Source organism: Vespa mandarinia, chromosome 12, assembly GCF_050613455.1.
Source record: "Vespa mandarinia isolate Hongniang chromosome 12, ASM5061345v1, whole genome shotgun sequence".
Taxonomy (NCBI): Eukaryota; Metazoa; Arthropoda; class Insecta; order Hymenoptera; family Vespidae; genus Vespa; species Vespa mandarinia.
Window position 1 is genome coordinate 47720 of NC_140821.1, and position 23570 is coordinate 71289.

General features: G+C 38.2%; 2 protein-coding genes across 5 annotated transcripts in view; one reads left to right on the plus strand and one right to left on the minus strand.

Annotated features, from left to right (window-relative positions):
- The first annotated feature begins 301 nt into the window (after positions 1-301).
- Positions 302-2745, plus strand: GlcAT-I (Glucuronyltransferase I). The gene is made up of 4 exons (XM_035882607.2): positions 302-513; positions 1021-1541; positions 1669-1965; positions 2042-2745. Exons 1-4 carry the CDS (start codon positions 414-416, stop codon positions 2138-2140), a joined length of 1017 nt encoding a protein of 338 aa, XP_035738500.1. The 5' UTR covers positions 302-413; the 3' UTR covers positions 2141-2745.
- Positions 2746-5430: 2685 nt separating this feature from the next.
- Fas2 (neural cell adhesion molecule fasciclin 2) overlaps positions 5431-23570 on the minus strand; it is a 50317-nt gene continuing 32177 nt past the window's right edge. Inside the window, exons 1-10 of one of the 4 annotated variants that reach the window (XM_035882587.2) lie at positions 21115-21247; positions 20754-20919; positions 18879-19048; positions 18230-18495; positions 17017-18076; positions 16388-16846; positions 9278-9409; positions 9086-9155; positions 8009-8134; positions 5431-6729 (exon numbers count right to left, since the gene is read on the minus strand). In XM_035882587.2, coding sequence (XP_035738480.1) covers positions 6588-6729; positions 8009-8134; positions 9086-9155; positions 9278-9409; positions 16388-16846; positions 17017-18076; positions 18230-18495; positions 18879-19048; positions 20754-20919; positions 21115-21214 — 2691 coding nt within the window. In that variant the 5' untranslated portion in view covers positions 21215-21247 and the 3' untranslated portion in view covers positions 5431-6587. Of the gene's footprint in view, positions 6730-8008; positions 8135-9085; positions 9156-9277; positions 9410-10674; positions 15580-16387; positions 16847-17016; positions 18077-18229; positions 18496-18878; positions 19049-20753; positions 20920-21114; positions 21248-23570 lie in introns of those variants that run through there. The other 3 variants (XM_085660766.1, XM_085660767.1, XM_085660768.1) reach the window with 3 other exon arrangements.

Sequence of the window (23570 nt, forward strand, 5' to 3'; positions counted from 1 at the left end):
CTCCGTTGGAAAGAAAGAGAAAGGAAGAGTCAATAGTTTTGTCACTAGAAGGAATGATCGCTTCTAGTCCAGCCTTCTACGAATGTTGGCTAATAGAATTTTACTTTGTTCGATTTACTTCGCTTATTACAATATATGTGTGTATATATATATATATATATATATATATATATAATAATATTTCGAGATAAGAAGAAAAGAGAGAAAAAAGAAAGAGCTCGAATAGATAATTGGTACTCATGACGGAGACACGCTCGAGAGCGCCATCACGAGTGAATGAATCTAAAACTATTGGAAGGATAGAAAGTAAGGAACGTAGATGTCAGCTCATGGTTCGAAGAACATGAACGACCATTTGGACAAGGTGTGACCTAGAGATGAAAGAGTGTGTTTCGTCGAGTGACTAATTTATCATGAAACGCGTTATGCTTTTCGGATACTTGACATACTCCTGTGGAAAGGGCTTTCTCGGTCTCTTCGTGATTAGTCTTATCGCAGTACAACAATTTACTTGTGAGTATGTTTGTCCAATCCGTAGGTTATATTTTCCCCGTGTCTTTGCTTGTTGCTATTGCTGTGAGTGTATGATGCATGTAGAAAGGAAGAGAGAGAGAGAGAGAGAGAGAACCGGTACCCCAATGGCCGCTTCCGTAGACAGTTTTGATGTCAAATTTAAATAGTTTGAAAGAATGTCGGTCAGACGAGCGCTCGACTGAAATCAGTGGATAAATTTTAGTCTGCGTAAAGTTTAAGTATATGGTTTGTCGGGCTATTTTCGAGGGGGCAAAAGAGAAAAGAGAAGAAATATCAGAATGTTGCCCGCTTCGATTCGAATGTACCCGCCTTTTTACGTCTCTTTTCTCTCCTTTTTACGTGGCGGGGAATCGTATACTTTCACGATATCCAAATATAATAGATATTTATTAACGTTGCATTTATTAAAGTCTCGATAAAGGCGAAATAGATTTTAGCCCGAGACGCTTTTTCGAATATTTCTTACGTATGATTTTTCTTTATTAGATTATCAGGAACTGCAAAAGTGGCAAGAGATGAGGAAAGAAATAGATTTGTTGCTAGTCGATCAACGTGAGACGCAAGATATGCTTCAATATCAAATAATGTTGGTGAGACAAAAGATATTTGATTTGAACAAGACAGTGACGACAAACGATAAAACAACGGTATACGCTATAACACCGACGTTCGCCAGGGCCGTACAAAAGGCCGAATTGACGCGACTCTCCCAAACTTTTCGACTCGTACCAAACTTCCATTGGATCGTAGTCGAGGACTCGCCCGAGAGGACGAGGCTCGTCTCGAAGTTGCTCGAGGAAAGTTGCTTGATTTACACCCACCTGGCGGCTGCTACTCCTCCCAATTATAAGCTTGGAAAAAATGATCCCAATTGGAAGAAGCCTCGAGGCGTCGAGCAACGGAATGCCGCTTTGCACTGGCTCAGGAAGAATCTAAAGTCGAACGACAACGGCGTAGTGTTCTTCGCCGACGACGACAATACCTATTCCCTAAAATTGTTCCAAGAGGTGAAGAGAGGCCTAGAAAATAATATAAAAAAAAATCTAAAAAGCTTTTCCCAAACGGACTATTGTTGTCTAACCGGCAATTGCTTTCCTCCTCCTCCCCATCCCTCGCCCACCCCATTGATTTCAGATGAAGAAGATTCGGAAGGTCGGTGTTTGGCCGGTTGGTCTCGTCGGTGGTCTAATGGTGGAGAAACCTATCTGTGATAATGCTACCAATAAAGTAATTGGTTTTAATGCCGCTTGGAAACCCGACAGACCGTTCCCCATTGATATGGCAGGCTTTGCCATTAACCTGAAGCTCCTCTTAGAGAATAACGATGCCGTATTTTCTTACGATGTGCAGGGTGGGTATCAGGAGAGCGAGATTCTTCGACAAATTGTTACCAGAGACGAGTTAGAGCCCTTAGCAGACTTTTGTACAAAAGTGAGTATAATCTCTATTTTTGGATAATTAAGAATACATAATCTATATTTAAATGAACTCTTTACACGAATTTTAGATATACGTTTGGCATACGCGAACAGAACCACCACGGCTGAACGTCGAACAGCTATTGATAAAGAAGGGAAAACGTTCGGATATGGGGATAGAGGTCTAATCGTTAATTCTTATTAATGTTAATGTAATTTTTACTTGCCAACAAAAAAGTGTCTTCGATTAAACACGAATCGAAGTGAACGATGAGAGCACCGATACGTTTTGCATAGTCAAACGTATCGACCGTGTGCCATCAAGAAAATAATTTCGCATATGAAAACGACGAGGCGTCATTGATTCTTAGGATAAAAGAAAAATTAAGAAAAACGAATAAAAGAATTATTATTTTTTCTTTTTCCTTTGCGTGCGCACAATTTTACGAGACGCGCGCGCGCGCGATGGGAATTGTCAATAAGGTAGGAATGTATCATACCAACGAATCATAATGATATATTATCGTCCGATGTTTCGTCAAGTCAATCACTATTTAGAGATTTTTTCCTTTTTACAATTTTTCAATATTTATTAATACTTATTAATACTTATTAAATCAACCGCGATGGGGCAATGCTAATAAATTATTTTTTTCTTTCAACGATATTTCATTTACTTAGTTTTCATCATTGACGTTTAATTTCATCGATATCGCCTTTTAAAGCAGCTATTTCTGTTTCAAATAATTCAAAGAATTTTATAATATTCCTTTTACGCGCATGCTTCTATTATCAGACGCGGCGATCCAATTTTTTCTATCTTATATTTTTTCCTGATATTAAAATAAACCAATAAAGGATAAATGTATTTATAAAAAAATTCCTATTGGATTCGATCATTGCGAAAATTTCCCGAGTCCCTTTTATCATCATTCCTTTTTCTCTCCTTTAGCTTTTGGAAATGTCTTTATGTCTTTATTCGGGTACGTTTCTTCGCGTACAGAAAAAGCATACATAAAAAATATGCCTTACACCTACGAACCTTTAATCATAATAATAATAATAATAATAATAATAATAATAATAATAATAGTAATAATAATAGTAATAATAATAATAATAATAATAATAATAATAATAATAATAATAATCGTTAATATTCTTTTTTAAACTGGAAGCTGCGCAGTAATATTTTTTGCCCTCTTTTGATTTTCAGAAGAAGCTATGCAGACCTCCAGTTTCCTTTTTTTTTTTCATTTGTCCCATTTTACGATCATTTTAGCGGTGGATACAAAAATCGCTTGAACGAGTAAAGTGTAACGTTGATGCCTCCTCCAATTTGAAACATCATCGTCGAGAAAGACCAAATAACTTTGCGTCGATCTCGATAATTTTTGTTTCGACTTTTCTCTTCGTCTCTCGATCAATGCATGTGTATATACATCATACACATATATATACACACACACATACATACATACATACATATATATATATATATATATATATATATATATATGTATATGTATATGTATATACATATATACTCACACACACACACATACACGCACGCACATACATCATTAGTCCTCACATGTCGTTACGAGCTAATAAAGACTTAAGAGCTAATAAGTACTTATATATTTGGCAAAACTCTTCCTTGTCACGTTACGTAAAAAAGCTACTCGCGCTGAAAGTCGCCTTCGCAAGATGAAAACTAAAAAATCAAAGTTTCGACGGATCTTTATAGAATTTTTCGAAATCCAGTTCGAAAGAGACTTTAGTCTTTTGATAAGTTTCTTTCTCGCGAACGCGACTTTCAGCGAACTCGCGTACAATGTTTTAATTCTATCGAAACTTTCCCTAAATTTATCATCCTTAACTCTTACAGGGGAGGGGGCGAAAAACGTTTACAAGCACGTAATTACAAAAACGTATCACATTTTTAACTGCGTTTTTGCAAAGAAGCCGTCTTATACAACATACTTTATATATATAATATATATATATATATATATATATATATATATATGTTTTTTTTTCTTTCTTTATTCTTTAGAAAGGACAAGAAAAGTTCACGCGTGTCTCACGTCGTGAACTTCCTCCTACGGTACAACCTCGAACGTTCGAATTTGATTTTGGAAATTCAAAGTCTTTTTCTTTTCTTTTCAATATACGAACAATATGTATAAATTCGAACGAGCAAAGTTTAATCGTAGGTGCGGACTCCGTGTACAACAGGCAAATCGTTTCGTGGAACAGGCAAGCTTACGTCCGCATTCTTACTTTTTCTCCTTCTTCTTCTATTTATAATTACCGTCTTAAAAAGTTACGAAACGACTCCTCGAAATGCCATCGATTACGTTCACCTTATATACGTATGTATCTAAGTATATTCGAAGAGAGATAGGGAGGGAGGTGGGGAGGGGGGAGAGAGCGAGCGGATTTTTCGTTTTGTTCCAACGCCAGTTAATAAAAGTAATATAAAATAAAAATTAAAAAATTACAATTAATAATACTAGAGAGTAGTAACGGATCGAGTTTCACAAGGGTCATACAATTCCTCTATGTCAAGTACTTGCTCGTACGTGGATATATATTTTTCTATATAGTATGTATTTAAGTAACTACATACTCGTTGGCTTTTCGCAAACTTTATCGAATAATGATCCTATCAACGAGCAAATTTCTTTTTCTATCGTCGAGTTCTCGCCAATGTAACGTTCTCTAGGGGAACGCGAGTGGTGGTCAGCTACTTTGCGATTCTTCTCAATACTTATCGAAAATTATCGTAAGTACGCACCTTAGTTTGAAACACGTATTAAAAAGAAACGAGAAGAACAAAAACGGGCGCGTTTTTTCGTCGTTGTCCTCGACATAAAATCTTGTCTAACGCGAGAAAAGACAATCCTCTTACTACGAAAATATACACAACGAGAAAAATCGTAGTTTCGCTCGCGAAACGAAATGTACGATTGAAAGACCAAGCGATAACGATTCAAAGAGAGAGAGAGAGAGAGAGAGAGAGAGAGAGAGAGAGAGAGAGAAAGAGAGAACACGTAAATCTTTTGGCATGTTAGAGGAAACAAAAAGATCGAGCGTTCGATGAGAATAAAATGAATTTCTATGAAACGACGAAGGAAAGAAAAGATTTGAATCGTAATAAATATGATTTCGGGATTAAACGAAAAAGAATCAGTCAGTTAGTCAGTCAGTCTTTAAAAGAACGAAGGATACGAGAGAAAATAAGAAAAAGAAAGAAAGAAAGAAAATGTGGATAATCGCAAATATAAATGAAAATCACAAGATCGATTATCGTTTCTTCAAATCAAGGAGAATATCGAATGGATTTAGGTAGATAGACAAGTAAGCGTAGGAGCAGGGAGAATAATATTGAAAAATATATATACACGTTATATAGAGTAATGAAACTCTGCCGACCTTCTTCCGAGGAGCTCTTATTGCTCTCGTCATTGCTTTCTTTTCTTCTTTCACACTTTTCTCATTCAAACGTATCTCTTTCTTTTTTTTTTATTCTATTCTTTTTTCTTCGCTTCGGAAGGTCATCGAGAGAAGGTAAGAAACGACAGAGCACGATTCGGATCTCGTCTTCGTGCCTGATATCTCATGAAAAAAGTAAGATGATCCGGCACGAACGCACTTATGCTACCCAGCGTACTAGACTGCGTGATTATTCTCTATTTTGTTAAACAGTGCCTCGAAGCTGCATTGATCAACTAATTATCGATACATCCTTTTACCAATGCTCGTGATGAATTTTGTACATTCTTTTTCTCTTACTTATCGTTGCTGTTTTCTTTCATTCTCTTCTTTCCTTCTTCCTCTCATAAAACGATCGATCTAATCCAACTTTAATTTTATCTCCTCATTTTTGGATATATGTAAGTAATACGTTAGAAATACATTCAGAATGTGTTCCTATCTCTAAAACGACGATCCATCGATCGAAATTCTCTATCGTACTTTCGTTTAGCTGATTGCCCTTGCTTTTTCGATCTTTTTCTCCAAAAAAGAAAAAAAGATCGTTAAGAGAAAGAGAAGAGGGAGAGAGCGAGCGAGCGAGCGAGCGAGCGAGAGAGAGAGAGAGAGAGAGAGCGAAAGCGAGAGAGAGAGAGAGAGAGAGAGAGAAAGAGAGAGAAAGAGAGACATAAAGAGTAGAGAAAATTGAAATCTGATCTAAGACTTCCTTTACGATTGTTTATAAACAGCTACGTTAATATTACATACACGCACGCACGCACACACTCATAAACGAACGTCTCGAATGCGATCTTCCCTTTTTTCGATCCGAGCGATTAATTGGAATCAAAAGGAAAGAGGGAATACGAATCAAACGTAACGTCGTAAAGTGTAATCGACCGTGGGAAAAATTATTTTGAGAGATCTTTTTACGATAGAAAAAAGATTTTCCCTTGGTACGCGTATATCCGTTATTAGGTTACGTGTATGAGCGCGGGTTCACGAATGTACCGTCATCAAAATTTATAATTTTTCGTTGAAATTTTCGAGAACACTTTTGCTTTGAACGATGCCCGAAAAAGAAGGCGTACGTAAATATATATCGTATCTACTTTGAGAGAGTATCTTTTACAATCTAGTACGCCGGAAGAATATCTAGACGGCCGAATCCTTTCCAACGAAACCAGTCTTCGAAACGGATCGTTTGCCATCGAAGGTGACCGACGTTTCCCTACGTAATCCAGAGTCGATGATCGGTGTTATCTTTTTCTCCTCCTTGAGCGGTTCCTTCTCGTCTCTGAAAAATCCACATTTATTATTATTTTTCTCGTTTAAGAGGCAGGAAAAGTTTCACATCGAACGAACTGATTATCTCCTTTCTCGGTAAGCACACCGCGCGCACACACACACACACACACACAGAGAGAGAGAGAGAGAGAGAGAGAGAGAGAGAGAGCGAGCGCGTGTCGAAAGATGCGTCGCAAAGGTGCAACATGGATGCAACGTAATGTACCGTAGCAGGTCAGACATGCTAATCATTCGTGGAACATTATGCACGCGCACAAAGAAAAAAAGAAATAAAATTGATAATCAATGATATTTGTTTTTTCTCTGCTCATGTGAAACACCGGAGGTATCGTGTTACTCGCAAACGGACCAAACACGCGCGAGCGCTCATGTGTGCGTGAGTGTGGTGTCAAGTATACTCGATGAGAGCTACTTGTTAAGCCCTTTTTTTTCTTTCTCTCTCGTTCAACGTTTCTCATTTGTCCTTTTCGATCGACGAAAATGAAAAGACGTTACGAGCGTTTATTACAACGAGTAAGGAAGAAAAGAAAAGTGATAAGTGCGCTATCTATAATCGTAAACTAATTATTTCGAGTGTCTATCATGCAACATGGCCAAAGCTCTAGCGATATTAGTTGATCGATTTACGAGAAGCGATGATAAATATGCTCGCGTAGGTTGACGAGAAAAATGAAAGGAGAAGGAGAAGGAGAAGGAGAAGGAGAAAAAAGAGAATAGAAGAATATAAGCCGAGCAATAATGACGAGCAAGCTAGTTGAAACGTAATAAGAACTGTGAAAAAGAATATAAATATATTTAGCAACGTAGACGATTACGATGAACCGAGAGCGATGTACGATTTTATTGACGTTTCTTTGGTTGGCGGTAAAAACAACAAAACGTAGCAAGAAAAATTTAATGCAAAGAATCGTTCGCTCTTTCGTCGTTACGAACGTAAACAATACATTTTTTTCTCTATATGTACTATTTATCCTTTCTTACTTTCTAGAAATTTCGACATTTTATAGGTTCACATAAAAAAAAAAAAAAAGAGCGAGAGATGGTTGAAAAGAGGGGGAGGAGAATGCGCACGCGCGCGGGAACAGGGCAGGGATAAAAAAGAAAACAAAAGCAAAAGAAAGAGAAAACAAAAACAGGGGGAGAGAGAGAGAGAGAGAGTGAGAGAGAGAGAAACATGCCAAGTAGAAAACCGTGTCAGAAAGCCCTCGTACGGGTCATTCATGCTTCTTACTGATTCACTTATATACGTATCGTCATATTTCTCTTACATGGCAGTGTGTTTGACCAATCTAATGGTATTTTTTCCACTACCCGAGTCTTGGATGGCCGTCACCCCGGCGACATTGGCCATTTTTTGGTCGCAATACGGCAATGGAAACCGCCAACCGTAAAGACTACCGGTAAAGAAAAAAAAGAGAGAAAAATGCAAGAGGATCTTTAAAGGTATTTGTCCTATGTGTTGCGTTTTTCATTATATTTTTTCTATTTATATTTTTGTTTATTTTTAATTTTATTCTCGCGCCTCTAATAAAATTCGAAAAGGTTGTATACGAAATTCCGTCTTATATAAGAATCTTCCCATAGTATTTCCGCATTAATGTCTTTTGCGGAAGAAATTTCTCTCCCGCAGCTTATTATCGAACGAGTAGTAAAGTAGACGGCGGTAAGTAAATACGTCGAGATCAAGAGACGCTCGTTGAAAGAAGGAGAGAGAGAGAGAAGGAGAGAGAGAGAGAGAGAGAGAGAGAGAGAGAGAGAGAGAGAGAGAGAGAGAGAGAGAGAGAGAGAGAGAGAGAGAGTCTTCGGACGGTATAAATTAGAAAAAACATGATGCGATATAGATAAATATTATGTATGTATGTATGTATATAGTATATACTATAGCGCCAGACTTGCCAAAGCGTAAATGTAGGATGTAGAAGATGATTTATATAAGGGAGAGCGATTCTCGTCCGATTATTATTCACAAATATTATTTTCAACGATGCATATTTATTTCATTTGCCTGATTTCATTGACCTTAAAGATTTTAATGAACGTGCCCTGTTAATCTATGTTTCGGGTTACATCGTCGATAATATTCGTAAATAATTATTTATTCGTTTCGTTTTCTTCTTCAATTGGAATCAACGGAACAATCTCGAGATAAATATGTATGTACGTATGTATATATATTCACGAATCGCAAATAGATAAGAAATCTTCAAACTATCGGAAAAGTCGATCGTACGACAGATGTACGTGCGCGTGTGCATTTGTCAAAAATGTCTGTGGATGATGTACGTAGTGGATACGTAGGGAAAATTTTTTGCGCACGAGAAAATCGATAAAATTAATTAATTTACCTGCCGAGCTTGGCGTCCTCCTCGTCGACGGGCTTCCGTCGAGATCGTTCGCATATATAATATATGATTCCTGAAATCATACCATATGTGATACGATTGAACGTAGCAACGTTCGATCAATTTTCAATGTTACTTTGGCGGAAAAAAAAAGAAAGAAGGGAGGAAAGTGAAGTGTTCTCTCGCTATACGTACCCGTCTTGTGCGCGCAACAGCATATTACGTCAATGATCACGATGATGATGAAGAGCACGGCGATAACAATACCGATTATCGCGGCGCTGGATATCAAAGGACCCTGATGATGTACCACCGTCGTATCTAGACCTTCAAGAGGAACAAAAAAAGAAAAAGGATGAATGTATCAAGAACATTTTATGTCGAAAACTTTTGCAAAAATAGTAATAGCCTTTTTCATTGCGGTTTCGTTAGTGCAAAAAGCTCGAGTGTCGCGAAAATGCCTGGTGACAAGTCGAAATAACATTTTCGACGAGACGATTGAACGAGATTTCATGTACGAATTTCATCTTTCCATTTTTTTTTTTTTTTTTTTTTTTTTTTTTTTTTTTTACACAGTAACTACAATCAATATAATCCTAACGCAATGCTCGTCTCGACTCGTCGACGTCACCTGACACGTTCGCTTCGTACAATCGTTTTTTAGTATCCTGAAAAGAAACAAGACGGTAGGTTGGGTTGATGGGGGCTGGAAGTAAAGGTGATACCGTTGTCGAACATGGGCTTTTGGGTACGTGCCAAAAATCCGTCTTTATCAAAGCAGGTTTTTACGAAAAAACCAAAGTTAACGATGGTTTTACATACGTATGTGTAGTACATGTCACGATTAATAAATATAGAATATGTGATAATATAAAAAAAAAAGAGGAATAGCGTACACAAGTCAGGCGTTAACTCTTTACGAGTAGCAGTGCAGCAACAGAGATAAAAGAAGCGGTAGATTAACAACGATACAGCGACGCAATAACAACACTGAGAGAGAGAGAGAGAGAGAGAGAGAGAGAAAGAGAATAGGGTTAGACTATTGGTCGTGATAAAGCTCAGAGAAAAGAAAGAAGGGAAGGGAAATATCCGTGTAAGAGGAAAAAAAATGGGATGAAAAAGCTATGTTCGATAAATACGCCTATGACGAATACGCCTAGTGTGTTAATTGTTTACTTGGTTTTTTCCTTTCTCTTTTAATTCCATCTAAGCCTTCGCTAATCTACGTAAGTGCTACCTTCACAAAAAAGCATTTCCATCGAGTGCCTCCTCGCGCGCATCCTCCTTTGCTACTTTTTTATTTTTATTCGTTAGTATTATTATTTTGGTTTTTGGGTTTTTTTTTGTTTTTCTTTCAATTACAATTCACACTACTGTAGCAATAAAATGTGATATACATGTGTGCGTGTGCGTGTGCGTGTGTATGCAGATAATAGTAGATACGTGTAATACTACTTTGTTGTATCTTCTCTTGTTATGCGTGTGTTATACAGGCATATTTACCGTCCTTGCTTGCCGCGCGTTGCTTCCCGTTGAACAATTTCGTTTTTCTTTCTTTTTGTATCACAAAAAAAAAAAAAAAAAAAAGAAAAAAAAAAGAAAAAAAAAAAATCAAATGGAGTGTATGAGAAGCGAGAAAAACAAATAAAGGAGACGGCTGGCGAAGAAACCATCTCAAATTCGTGCAGATCTTTAGCCCAAATTTTCTTGTTTCTTTTTCCTTTTTTTTTTTTTTTAGAGACTCGAGAAACTTGACAGTTTCCTCCCCCATTATTCTTTTCCTTGTAGTTTCGGTCGATCAAGGAAAATGTGAAAAATACTGACGGATTTGACGATGGCTTCTCCCTCGACGCGTTTTCGACGAGATCGCTCGTTCTTTTTTTTTTTTTTCTTTCCTTTTCTTTATATCTCTTTTCCTTGGTACATTGACATATATTTTCCGTTTGTTATGCGTCTAATATTTACAATGTTTTGCACGTTCCTCAGGAAGGAAAATGACGGCTACACACACGTTTCTAAATTCTCACCATAAATACGAGCATGTTCATGTAGGCACTAGGCTAATACATAATCCTTAAACGCGCGTGTAAATGCTATCTAAGATTAATATTTAATACAAAGATACGTTTTTTGTACATGTTACATCATATAAGTGTTGTATATTTTACTGGAATACGACCAACGACGCATGTGCTGTTTTTTCTTTTGTTGATTTTCTTCCATTTAATATATCCCGGAAAAGAGGACGAGGTGGGTACGAACGGGTGGCAGATGAGAGAAAGAGTTTGAGAAAATTGTATGAAAGGCGTAAAAACAAAACACGACATGAAAAAAAAAAGAAAAAAGCATAGACACGAAAAAAAGATAAAACATGAAATATCAAACGGACCGTTCAGAATAAAAATAAAATCCAAATTCTCACGGTTCCTTTTCAATCTTATTTCAGAAACGAGGAAAAGAGAAGGCTTAAATGTGTTTTCGTCACGAATGCGTGCAAGCGATAAACTTTCTAACGTTCGGAACACGAATGAGAGAAAGAGAAAGCCAAACACTATTATCGCATCAACGTCGTTCATGGCACGCGGGCAAATTCTCTCTCTCTCTCTCTCTCTCTCTCTCTCTCTCTCTCTCTCTCTCTCTCTCTCCCTCTCAAGAGACTTTGGACAAAAGAGCCACTTCGAAAATAGATCTTTGCGGTTTCTTGACCTACGTTTTCTACGTGTTTCTCTCTCTCTCTCTCTTCTAGCCATCGTTAGCACGCGAATATCACGAATCTTTCCCTTTCCTCGCCATCCTCTCCTCCATCTTTCTCAATTTCCTCTTTAAAGTGTACTATTTATAACAACACCGTTCTTTTCTCTACGAGAGTTCCTTGAACGAATTTGCTTTCAAGAGCATCAATGATCTCTCTCTCTCTCTCTCTCTCTCTCTCTCTCTCTCTCTCTCTCTCTCTCTCTCTCTCTCTCTCTCTCTCTCTCTCTCTCTCTTATCGTCGTCTGGTCATTCGTATATCGATAAGATCAAGTAGAAGACCTTTAAAAGACGATGCAACGCAGAAGCTTCGCGAATGCAACAACCCCGAGTATCTTGTATCCACTCGAGAATAATTTTCTTGGTAGAAAGAGAAAGAAAGAAAAGACAGCTTTTTAAACGTTTTTCTTTTCATCTTTTTCGCTCTTCATTATTAGCAGGAATGATTTCTTCCACCTTTCCGACATTGGATCTTTCTCTTTCTCCCTCGATACAAGTGCGTATTTATATACATATATATGTATACATATATATATGCATGTGTATGTATATTTCTACTATCATCCTCGAATATATTATCCTCGGCAGATCGATCATAAATTTCTTAAGAGCTAAGGATATATTTACGTACATACACACATATACACACACGCGCGCGCGCACGCACGCAGCCATATATATATATATATATATATATATATATATATATATATATATATATATATATATATATATATATATATATATATATACATGTGTGCGGGCCCGCATGAGCAAACACCCGTGATGACATCAAAATAGAAACCGAAGTAAAAGGAAAACTAAAAACGAACGAACGAACGAACGAATTAAACAAAAAAATAATAATACGAGATTAAAAAGAGAGAGAAAGCAGCGCATGCCATGCGAGATGGTATGGTGGCCTTTAATATACATAGGTATATGTATATATATATATATATATATATATATATATATATATATATCCAAAAACCCAGGCACACTCGAATAAATAATAATTTATGTCGTATACGTATACACTAGGGGAAAAAAAAAATAAAAAGATTCGCAATGAACGTCTTCGACGAAAATCTCGCCGTCGTTTCTCACATTAAATTAGGCACTTGAGTAAAGTCGATAGAGATCGAGACAAATTTCGGATACCAAACGACGAGATTTTCGTTTCGAGTTGTGCTTCGATCGATAGATCAATCTCAATTCGATCGCTTCGCTGTTCGTGAGAAAAATTGATCCTTCCTGTAACAACTAACAATGGTTGCAATAGTAATGGTAATGATAATGGTATTGGTAATTACTAATACTAACGATAATATGTTGTAGTAATACAGTGGTACAATATCAACAGATATTATGATAATATATTGATAATAAAAATAATAATAATAATAATAATAATAATAATAATAGATTTATAATAACTACTTAAAGAGATGATGATGAACATAATAATGTTACCTATGCGTCATCATGATGATGTTGATGATGATGATGATGATGATGATGATGATGATGATAATAATAATAATAGTAGTAGTAGTAATAATAAGTAAATAATAATTATAGTAGTAGTAGTAGTAGTAATAATAATAATAATAATAATAATAATAATAATAATAATAATAACACATAGACCATGCGCACTAAACACGTATTTTCCAAAAACTAATTAAGCAAAACTAATGACTGAATAAAATCCCAATAAAAAGAAAAAAAGAAAGAAGAGAAAAGAATCGTATGCGACTGCGCGTATAAGTGAGCGCAAAACTAAAATGAGAAAGAAAAAAAAGGGAAATATTTAAAAATGCAAGAGTCTATCCAATCGATCGATTCTCTCGTTCGTCCTCGTATGCGCTCGCACGGTAATGTCCGCTTTTCACACATTCGCGTCTTATTAACGTCGCAATAACGACGTCCGAGATCCGAGATCCGAGATTCGGTTGCTTGGGGATTCTTTGGTTCTCGAGAAACACGCGCATCGTCCAGACGAGAGAACATCGAGTGAGTCTCATTTCAACCTTCTGTTAAAAGGGAATACGCGAATAGGAGGATCGAAGGAAAGAAAAAAAAAAAATCGCCAAATTATTCTGCAAATATTATCCGTTGGCTTTTCTCTACGCTTTTCTTTTTTTCTTTTGCTTTTGTAGCATTTAACCTTAGGCCAATCTAAAGCAAGTAACTTTTATTTCTCTTAGATTCCACGTGAAAATAGAAACCTATGTGTGTATTATATTATCGTATATGCACCAAACTATCGTCACGACTGTACAAAACACGTAGGAGCACGCGCAAACGTATGCCGTGGTATGAAAAAGAGAAAAAGAAGAAGAAGAAAAAAAAACAAAAGAAAAAAAAAACAGGAAGAGAAATAAAACAAAACGGAAAGAACAATTATTCCTCATTTGTCTCTTACTTTTTATCGTTGCACCGACGTTTCCATTCGACGAATAATTTCGAGCCTGTGTTTTGTACAAGACCGATATATTTCGTTAATAATTAAACTATAAATTTATCTTTGCGAAAGAAACTAGACGTACCTATGATCAAAAAATAATTCGCAGTTCATCGTGCCGAGCACTAATAACGCTTCGAATTGAAATATGAAAAGCAAGTTCGTACTCTGTAACCTTTTAAAACTTAAACAACACCGAAGAGACATAGCGCGTTAAGCTTCGTCGATTGAAAAAGAAGGAAAAAAAATTGAAGGAAAACCAAAAGGAAGAACTAACGTTCGTCTAAAAGTTCGTCTAAAGGTTTGAGCAATTAATAATAATTATCTATAAATACGCTATGTGTGTGTATCGCACGTATATACGTATATATACATCATATATAAATAATATGAAGATATAAAAATGTGGGGGAATAATTTGCTTTTTCTTTCTTTTTCTTTCCCTTAAACGCTATTTTCGATGCACTACTAAATTCGGAATGTATGTGTATGTGTGCCGATAGTTTTACATCATTTCTATACGGACGAGGAGAATTTGAACGGAACTCTTTTATCAACTCTTTCCTTCTTGTCTCTGTTTTGTTTTGTTTCGTTTCAATTTTATCCGTTTTACTTTCAACGCGTAAATCGACACATAAAAAGTCGATGCTTCGTAGCGAGAAGAATGTATATCTTTTCACGCGCGTACTCTGATATACAAATGTAATCGTGTACGTATGCGACGAGTATAGCTCGTTTTCACGGGCGGATTAAAGGCTGGAACCGAAATATTTTCTTGTCTTTTATCCATCGAGAAAAAGAAATGAGAGAAAAAAAGGGGTCCTGGGGATGGGGGGGGGGGCGGTGGCGGCGGCGGCGGAGAGAGAGAAGAAGTAATAATAAATGTGAATCGTCGACGGCGATGAACAAATAAAAATCCCGGTAAAACATAAATGTCGAACGATAATAACGTAAGCGATACGTAGTATATTTTTTTTGTATACGTAGACTCGTCGTATAGCCAGCGGTGTAAGTAACGGGTAGCAGTAAGTGCCGTAGGTGTTTTGTTTCATTTTCGCTCTGAGAGAGAGTACTAAATTTGCGTGTTATACAATTTACAGAGAAAGAACAACAACAGGAGGGAATTAATTTAATATAACGATACGATCCTAAGAGAGACGACGATTTTAAATGTTTGAAAATAGAATCATTATTGTCGTGGCAATGGCGGTCACGGTGAGCTTGGAAGTATCCCCAGATGATACTATTGTGTAGTCCACAACGCTGCCTGTAGATTCTGAATGATAAAAAGCGTCTCTTATAAAGGTATGTTTTTTTTCTCTTTTAATCGGGAATGTACATTGTGTGTGTGTTTTTTTTTTCGTTTTTTTTTCTTTTTTTTTTTTTTTTTCTTTTCTATAATTTCTTGTTTCTAACACAATTTACTACGGGGACCCAACGAGATCGGACAGAGATAAAAAAAAACTAGACTAGATGAGAAATCTCAGATGCATGTCTCTACGGGTGGGGCGAAGGGCCTTAAAATTATCAAGAAAATCATTCTCTTGCAAACAACATTCGAGCAAAAAAATTAATCGTGAAATTAGAGATAATCGTGACAATGCAACGTGGTCGCGCCCTTCTCCCTGCTCATTTTGTTATATAAAAGAAACAGAGGCAAAAGTACGACTTCGAATCGTTAACGTAAAAACAAAAAAAAAAAATATATATATATATATACACACACACATGTACATATATATATATATATATATATATATATATATATATATATATATATTTATGCATGTGTGCGTGTACATACATTCAAGTATATATAATATATGTTAATTGTGCGCGAGAGCCTTGTGCATTGGTTTCTCTAATGTAGATTAATATTTTTAGAGTAAAATATATATATATATACTGAACATCGAAAAATAGTAGGTAGTAAACTATACGAAGAAAAAGAAAAAAAGAAAAAGATGAATAAATAAATAAATAATAAACAAAGAGAGAGAAAAAAGAACATAAGGGGGTGCGATCGGTGAAGAAGAGAGAGAGAGAGAGAGAGAAAGGGAGAGAGAGAAAGAGAGAAAACTTACCCCTGGCAGTCTTGAATTTGGTGACACCCGGCTTGCTAAATCCCATAGCATTGTGAGCTTTTACTTCGACGCTGTAAAAATTGTCAGAGTGGAGATCCTTTAGCCAATATTTCGTTCTTCCGGCACCCTTAACGTCCAATGTTTTGCAGGTATCCTCCTCGGTTTGCCAGCCACCGTCGGTTACTCGTTTGATCTGACAATATCTAATAAGATACATGTCTATTGGTTCACCGTTGTCCGGCGGAACGGTCCAGAAAAGTTCATACTGATTGCTGAACGCCGAGACGTCGTACTCGCTCGATCCTTTCGTTATGATCTTTGGTTCTTTGGGAAAGGTCCTTCCGGGTGTGGTTTCACGATAAAACGTACCCCAATTGCCCTGACCGACCTTGTTTATCGCAGCAAATCGATAATCGTAAGAGGTTTGAGGTTTCAAGCCTTCGATGACGTAAACGGAATCTAATAGAAGTAAGAAAAGTCTCGTTAAAAAGACAAAAAAAAAAGAAAAAAAAAAAAAAAGACAAACAAAAAAAAAAACAAAAAAAAAACAAAAAAAAGAAAAAAGAAAGAAAAGATCTTCGTTATAAGAGCGTTTTGGCGTAGGGGAATAAAAACTAAAAGAAACTCACCTATCGACCAGGTCCTATTCCTAGCCTCGGCCCAAGTCTGAATCTCCTCTTTGTACTGTACGATGACACTTTTAACGGGCAAATCTGGATGAGTAGGCGGCGGTACGAGATCGAATCGGATGGTAGTGGCCGTGATCTCGGCCATCTTAGCTTGCAAGAGTTCGTTCGGCCTCGTGGCTTGTCTCAATTCGATAATAATCTCTCGCGTGCCGTGCGAATTCGCCGCGATACATTTGTAATCCGTGTAATATCTGCTGTCTAATGGTACGATCATGAGCACGGAGTTCGGACCCTTGCCGTACTGTTTGATCTCCGGCACGTTCTCGATCTTTTTATTTCCGGCCATCATCCAGGTGATCGTGGCGTTCGGTATGCTCTCGGCGATGCAGGTCAAATTGACGGGCCTCCTGTCCCAAGACCAGACGGTGTTGTTCTGCATGAAAGCGAACGACGGGGGAAATTCGACGGTTACGTGACCATTTTTATGAGCCACCCCGCCGGCGTTCTCGGCCACGCACTCGTAAAGACCATCGTACGATCTAAGAACGTCGCGAATGTTAAGAGTGCCAACCGTCTCGCCGGTAACCTCGTCCGGTTGATTAACCAAAACTATTCTGCCGTCGTCCGCCTGAGTTCCAATGACGTAAGCTTTCTCGGCGGTGTGCTTCCTGAAGGTCACCCTGGGTGGTGGCCTACCAAACGCTTTGCACCTGACGTCAACCTCGTTACCCTGTATCACCGTCACGTTAGGGAACTCCATGATTTTTGGCTTTACGATCACGTTTACGACTATGTTGCTGGTGGCCGAACCTGCCGCATTTGTCGCGGTGCACTGATACTCCCCGGCGTCTTCGCGATTTACGGTGATAATGGCCAAGTCACCGGTATCCGGATTAACGGTAAAACGATCGGCGTTCGAAAGATTTTGCTTCGTAAGGGATTTCACCCAGGTATATTTTGGCGGTGGCTTGCCTTTCGCTTTGCACTCGATGTTCTCGTTTTCTCCTTCGATTATGTCGACCGGAGTGGAACGTTCCTCGATGGTTGGACGTACGTGGACCTGATATAACACGTATTAAAATCTTAATAACATATCCTCTAACAACGTTCTCTATAAACGTTCTTCCTAAAAGAGTTCTTCTCCGTAAGGTACGGCTGCGAACGAATAAATATCTACGAAGGGTATAAATAAGCGATTATCGTCGATATTTACCTCAACGCGTATTGGCCGTTCCCGGAGTTCACCGGTAGTCGGCACGGAGGCGCGACACGTGTAAATACCGTCGTCGGACTCTTGAACATTTTTTATCTTTAGCGCATGGGTGTCGATGATGTAATGATCGTTCGTCTTTACCAGCTCCCCGTTGTAAAGCCAATCGACAGAGGGTGAGGGTCTGGCGCGGACTTTGCAAAGGATCGAGAAATCCTCACCGAGGATCGGATATTGATTTTTCGGTGCGTCGTCCCAGGTAATCGCAACTGTGACATAGATACGTCGTCCATTTTCAATATCTCCTAACTGCGATCAAAGTGTTAGCAAACTGTGGCCGATCGTTGACGTTTCTCGTGAGCGATTAAAGGAAAGAAGAAGAATAAGAAGAATAAGAAGAAGAAGAAGAAGAAGAAGAAGAAGAAGAAGAAGAAGAAGAAGAAGAAGAAGAAGAAGAAGAAGAAGAAGAAGAAGAAGAAGAAGAAGAAGAAGAAGAAGAAGAAGAAACAAATAAAAACAAAAGAAAAGAAGAAAAATAGTAAAAGAAAGAAAAGAAAAAGGATATCGGTTAGAGAATCTTCTTCGGCGGATTAAAATACCCATTGATATTTTATTCTCCGATGGCATTGCGACTAAGCTTCGAAAAACTCACCAATGGTATCGATCGTGACCGATTTATTTAGAGGCACCGAGTTCGCGTACGTTCCCTTGCAGGTATATCTCCCTGCCTGTTCCTCTTGAAGCGAGTTGAAGAAGAGCGAGAGACTGTTGTCCTGATGCAATTCCGTATACATGGCCGGCTTCGAATGGCCCGGCGACGTACTGCGAAAAAGAATCGTCCTCAAGAGTCAGTCGTTACGAAGAAGGTGACGCTCGTCGAATAAAATCGTCGAGGCAAACGATTATAACTAGATTATAATTCGAGTTACAATTGGATTATCATGGCGCACAATGAAAGGGAGAAAGAGAGCAAGCAAGCAAGTTAACTACGAAGAAACATAGTTAACGTGACTTTGCACGATATTCGCTATGGGGTATTGCATGACATGTGTATGTGTGTGACGATGCTGCGATAGGAGGATAGACAGGCATAATTGGAAATGTACTTATAGGCGCGCGGGTAGGTGTGATGACACGCGCTCGGTTAATCGACGTTTTTAAGATACCGATCATAGCCTTTTTAACTGTATACTACACTGTTTGTATTTTATAAATTTAATGACACCCGCGCTACGGCGCCCACTTGCGCGCTATATCGCTAGGCCATGATGACGAATTAACTCGAACGATCGAAGAAACGAAATTGCCACGAGAATTTGTTCGAATAATGACGAGAGAAAAGTACAAGTTAAGTAAACGTTGGTAAGCAGTTGTACGCATGAACTACGTTACGCTATCGTCGACGTTGAAATTTCCACAAGTGTGTTTCGAATATTTACAAGTTTGTAATCATCGAACAAACGATAACTTTTATCGTTGGTGGGTATTCGTACGGAAGCTCGGAGATGTTTCTTTAAAAAGATGTTTCTTTAATTAAACGATCTAAACGAGACACGACGCGTTTCGATAGCGAAGCCGAATCGATGCCGGTGATGTTCGATGATTGTACGTAGGACTGACGCATATGTATTCTCTTTTTCTTACTAAATGCGCTTGATAACATAATGAGAGAAAAAAAAACAAAAGAAAAATCTGATACGCTATGATTACATGTAAAAATCTTTTTTAAATATGTGTATACTCGCCTTTCGATCGGCAATACGACGAATCTGTGTGTGTGTGCGATAGAAATGAAGAGAAATTCGTTAACATTAGTGCTCTCGTTGGTTGTCGGTTCGCTGGCTGATATGCCTTTCATTTTTTTCTTTTTTTCTTGTTAATACTGCATAGTTTTAAACAACAAGCAACAATATATATATATATATATATATATATATATATATATATACATATATATATATATACATAGAGGGAGAAACGGTACGCAAGATCGCAAGTGGTTATATCCACTTTATTCTCGGTCAAATTGAATTTAACTCCGTACAGTGCGGATACGTACTGCGGTACCTCGATTATCCAAATTCGATTACGCTTCTCTTTCGTTCGAATTCACTCATTGTCGGATATTCGCGGCCGAGTTCCCATTACCATGGAAATAGCGAAACATAATGCTGTAATATACGTGTGCCGAATAGAAGGAAGAATAATTGGGGATAATCGAGTTTCGTCCGTGTTGGGAAGAGAGAGAGAGAGAGAGATCTAACGAGCGAATAAAACGCTTTTCAACTTTTATCCGAGAAAAGATTAATACATAGAGAATAATTATCTCTATGTATTTCGTATGCACGTACGTATAATATATACTGGATCGATCGTTGGACAATTCCGCACACGGACGTGGAGAACAAGCATCCTTAATTAATGCAAACTCGCGTATTACCGGAGACTCTAAAACGTGTATACTCGATTGGAATTTTTCGACGGGACGATAAAAAAAAAAAGAAACTATACTTTAATCGCTACTCACTTGAGAGACTCTATAACGCGATTCTGCGGATCGAGCCATTGCATGTTGGTGATCAGCTCGAAGTTATCGACGTTCGGCTTGCACATAAAAATGTTGCTAGATCCGATAGGCTTTGTTTGTGTCTCGCCACTCGGCAAAATCTCCAGAGAAGCCGCATTCGCGTACGCTGAAAAAAAAAATTAACAATTTCATTATTACAATTCACATTTGATTTCACCATTTCATAATCCAAGAGGTGGGGAGAATCCAAGAGGTGTGGAGAGAGAGAGAGAGAGAGAGAGAGAGAGAGAGAGAGAGAGAGAGAGAGAAGACACGGTATATTAAGTTTAATTAGATGCAACACCAGAGGGTTCCTTCTTACCTAATCGAGCCGTGGCAAGTGACGGCTGTTGCTGTTGCGGAAGCGGCGCTAGCATGTAAACGCAGAGTACGGAGATGCAGATCGACATCTCGGTACTCATGCTCGTGACGCGATGCCTGCCATAACCATTAGATCTCTCTCTCTCTCTCTCTCTCTCTCTCTCTCTCTCTCTCTCTCTCTCTCTCTCTCTCTCTCTCTCATCATCCGGAGGTAGGTAGGTCGGTAAACGCGCGAGGCGAACTACGTTACGCGGAATGTGCGCTGGCATGCGTGCGTGCGTGACGGGCCTGAAACGCCTCCTCCCCCTTCACCGCTCACTTGATAATACATCCAAGACAACAGGAAGCGAGAATTAAGCTAATTAATTGCGACGAGCGAAAGTGTGCGGAATTGCCCTAACTAGGAAACGCGAGGGACCTCGCCTTTTTCCTAATCTATCGCTATTGCTTCCGACGACGAGTTTCTTTTACCGAGTCCGTCTCTTAGAAAAGATCCTTGTCAAGTGATCCTCATGTTAATTATGTAATCATCGATTCTCATGCGATCAATCCTTTCGCCTTTCGATTGATCCTTCGACAAATTTACATTGAAAATATATATGTTGCTTTTTACGCGCTTCGAAAAGCTTACGAATTGTTAAACCAAATTGAAATTATTTCGAGTACTTGAAAAGTTAGATTTCTTTTACGATCTCCTTGTGATATAATCCACGTGCGAGCGAAACGCGTTTGACGCGTAAAATGACTTCCACGGTTACTGACGTAATCGCCAATTGTGAGATAATTAAAATGGTTTGACCGCGTCAAACGCGGTGAGGATGACAACGACGACGACGACGACGACGGTAAAAATGTAAAAATGTAAAACGATGTAAAAACGTCCTTCTCGCTTTTCACAATCTTACAACAACCGTGTGATATTCTCCTCCTCGATTTCGAGACCGTATTTGAAATGATCGAGGAGGAAATTATCACGCGCTCTAAGAGAGAATAAGAAACGACGAACAATGAAGATTTCTTCTTCGAACTAAAACAACAACGCAAATACGACTACACCATTTAGGATCGCTTGATATCGATTGTGAATATTTTCTACTAAACGATATAACGTCGACAAAATGTTCCTTGTATTTTTATTTAAATTATCAAACTTTTCATCGATTGATATACGCGAGTTCTCACATGACGAGATCCAAACGAATTAATTCGTATAGGCGGAAATTAGCTTACCTACAACATGCCGCTACATTGCTCGGTAATGCGATATAATATAGGATAACGTGTTTTGCGCGATAATCAGCGGAAGAAAGACGGTGGGTAGTAACACGTAATTAATCGAAATCAATGCCGATGATTTCCAAGAATTTTCCAAGGCACGTACTTACATACTTATGTGGACCGGTAAGCACACGGAGTAATTACGTGCCTGTACTTTTTCCGCTCGGTATAATTGATCGCACACATGGACGGATGCGTTAAAGATCGATCCTCTCGTTCATGAAATATGTTCAAGAAAGTTCCTTAATCGGTTTGCGAAGGTTATATAATACGCGTACAAGGGAAAATAATATTCTCGTTCGATCGACAAATTTCTCCTTGCTTTTTGATCTGCGTCTGGATTTGCAATCGAGTCGAAATCGTTTCGAAATTACGTTCGACGAGAGTAAGAGAGATGATTTCTGCCAGAGGTTTGATTTTGAATTTCACGAGCTCCGTTGTTCCTCTCATCGAAATACGAGTGGTCTTTAGTAATCGAAAGAAAATGAAACGAGCGACCCCTCGTACAGATTCGTATCCTAAATACAAAGGAGGAATAAGGTATAGTAAAAGCAAGTTCTTCGTTCTTCTCTCTCTTCCATCGCGATAACTCTACCATCTTTCTCTCTCCCTTCTCTCCCGATAAGACTCGCAAATTCGTCATCTCCTGCTGCTGCTGCTGCTTTGCACCAAGAAAGAGAGATAGAGAGGAAAGTATCAGGGGTCGAGTCTCCTATGACAGGGGGGAGAAATTAATGATTTTCTTGTATATATATATATATATATATATATATATATATATATATATATAGAGAGAGAGAGAGAGAGAGAGAGAGAGAGAGAGTTTAATGTGTTTCGGAGAGCGAAATAATGGGGATGGTTGGGAGAGCATTCTCAAAGTCATTTCGTTCGGCACGAAATAACTGATAACTTAAAAGTTAAAAACGACTGCCCTAAATATGACTGCGCTAAATTCGTGCGAAATAGATAAGAATGTACCGTGTTCGATTAATAAAACTACCGGCAATAAAGCGATTCGATGAAAACCATCGAGTCGTTCGTTTACGCGAGGGGTACATGCATGCACGTACATATGCAAGTCTCATAGTCGACGCAAACCGAGCAACTCGAAAACGTTTGATCTATATCTGTCGTTCCTCCTCCTAGAGAACGAATCTACGATGTTATCGGAAGAAAGAA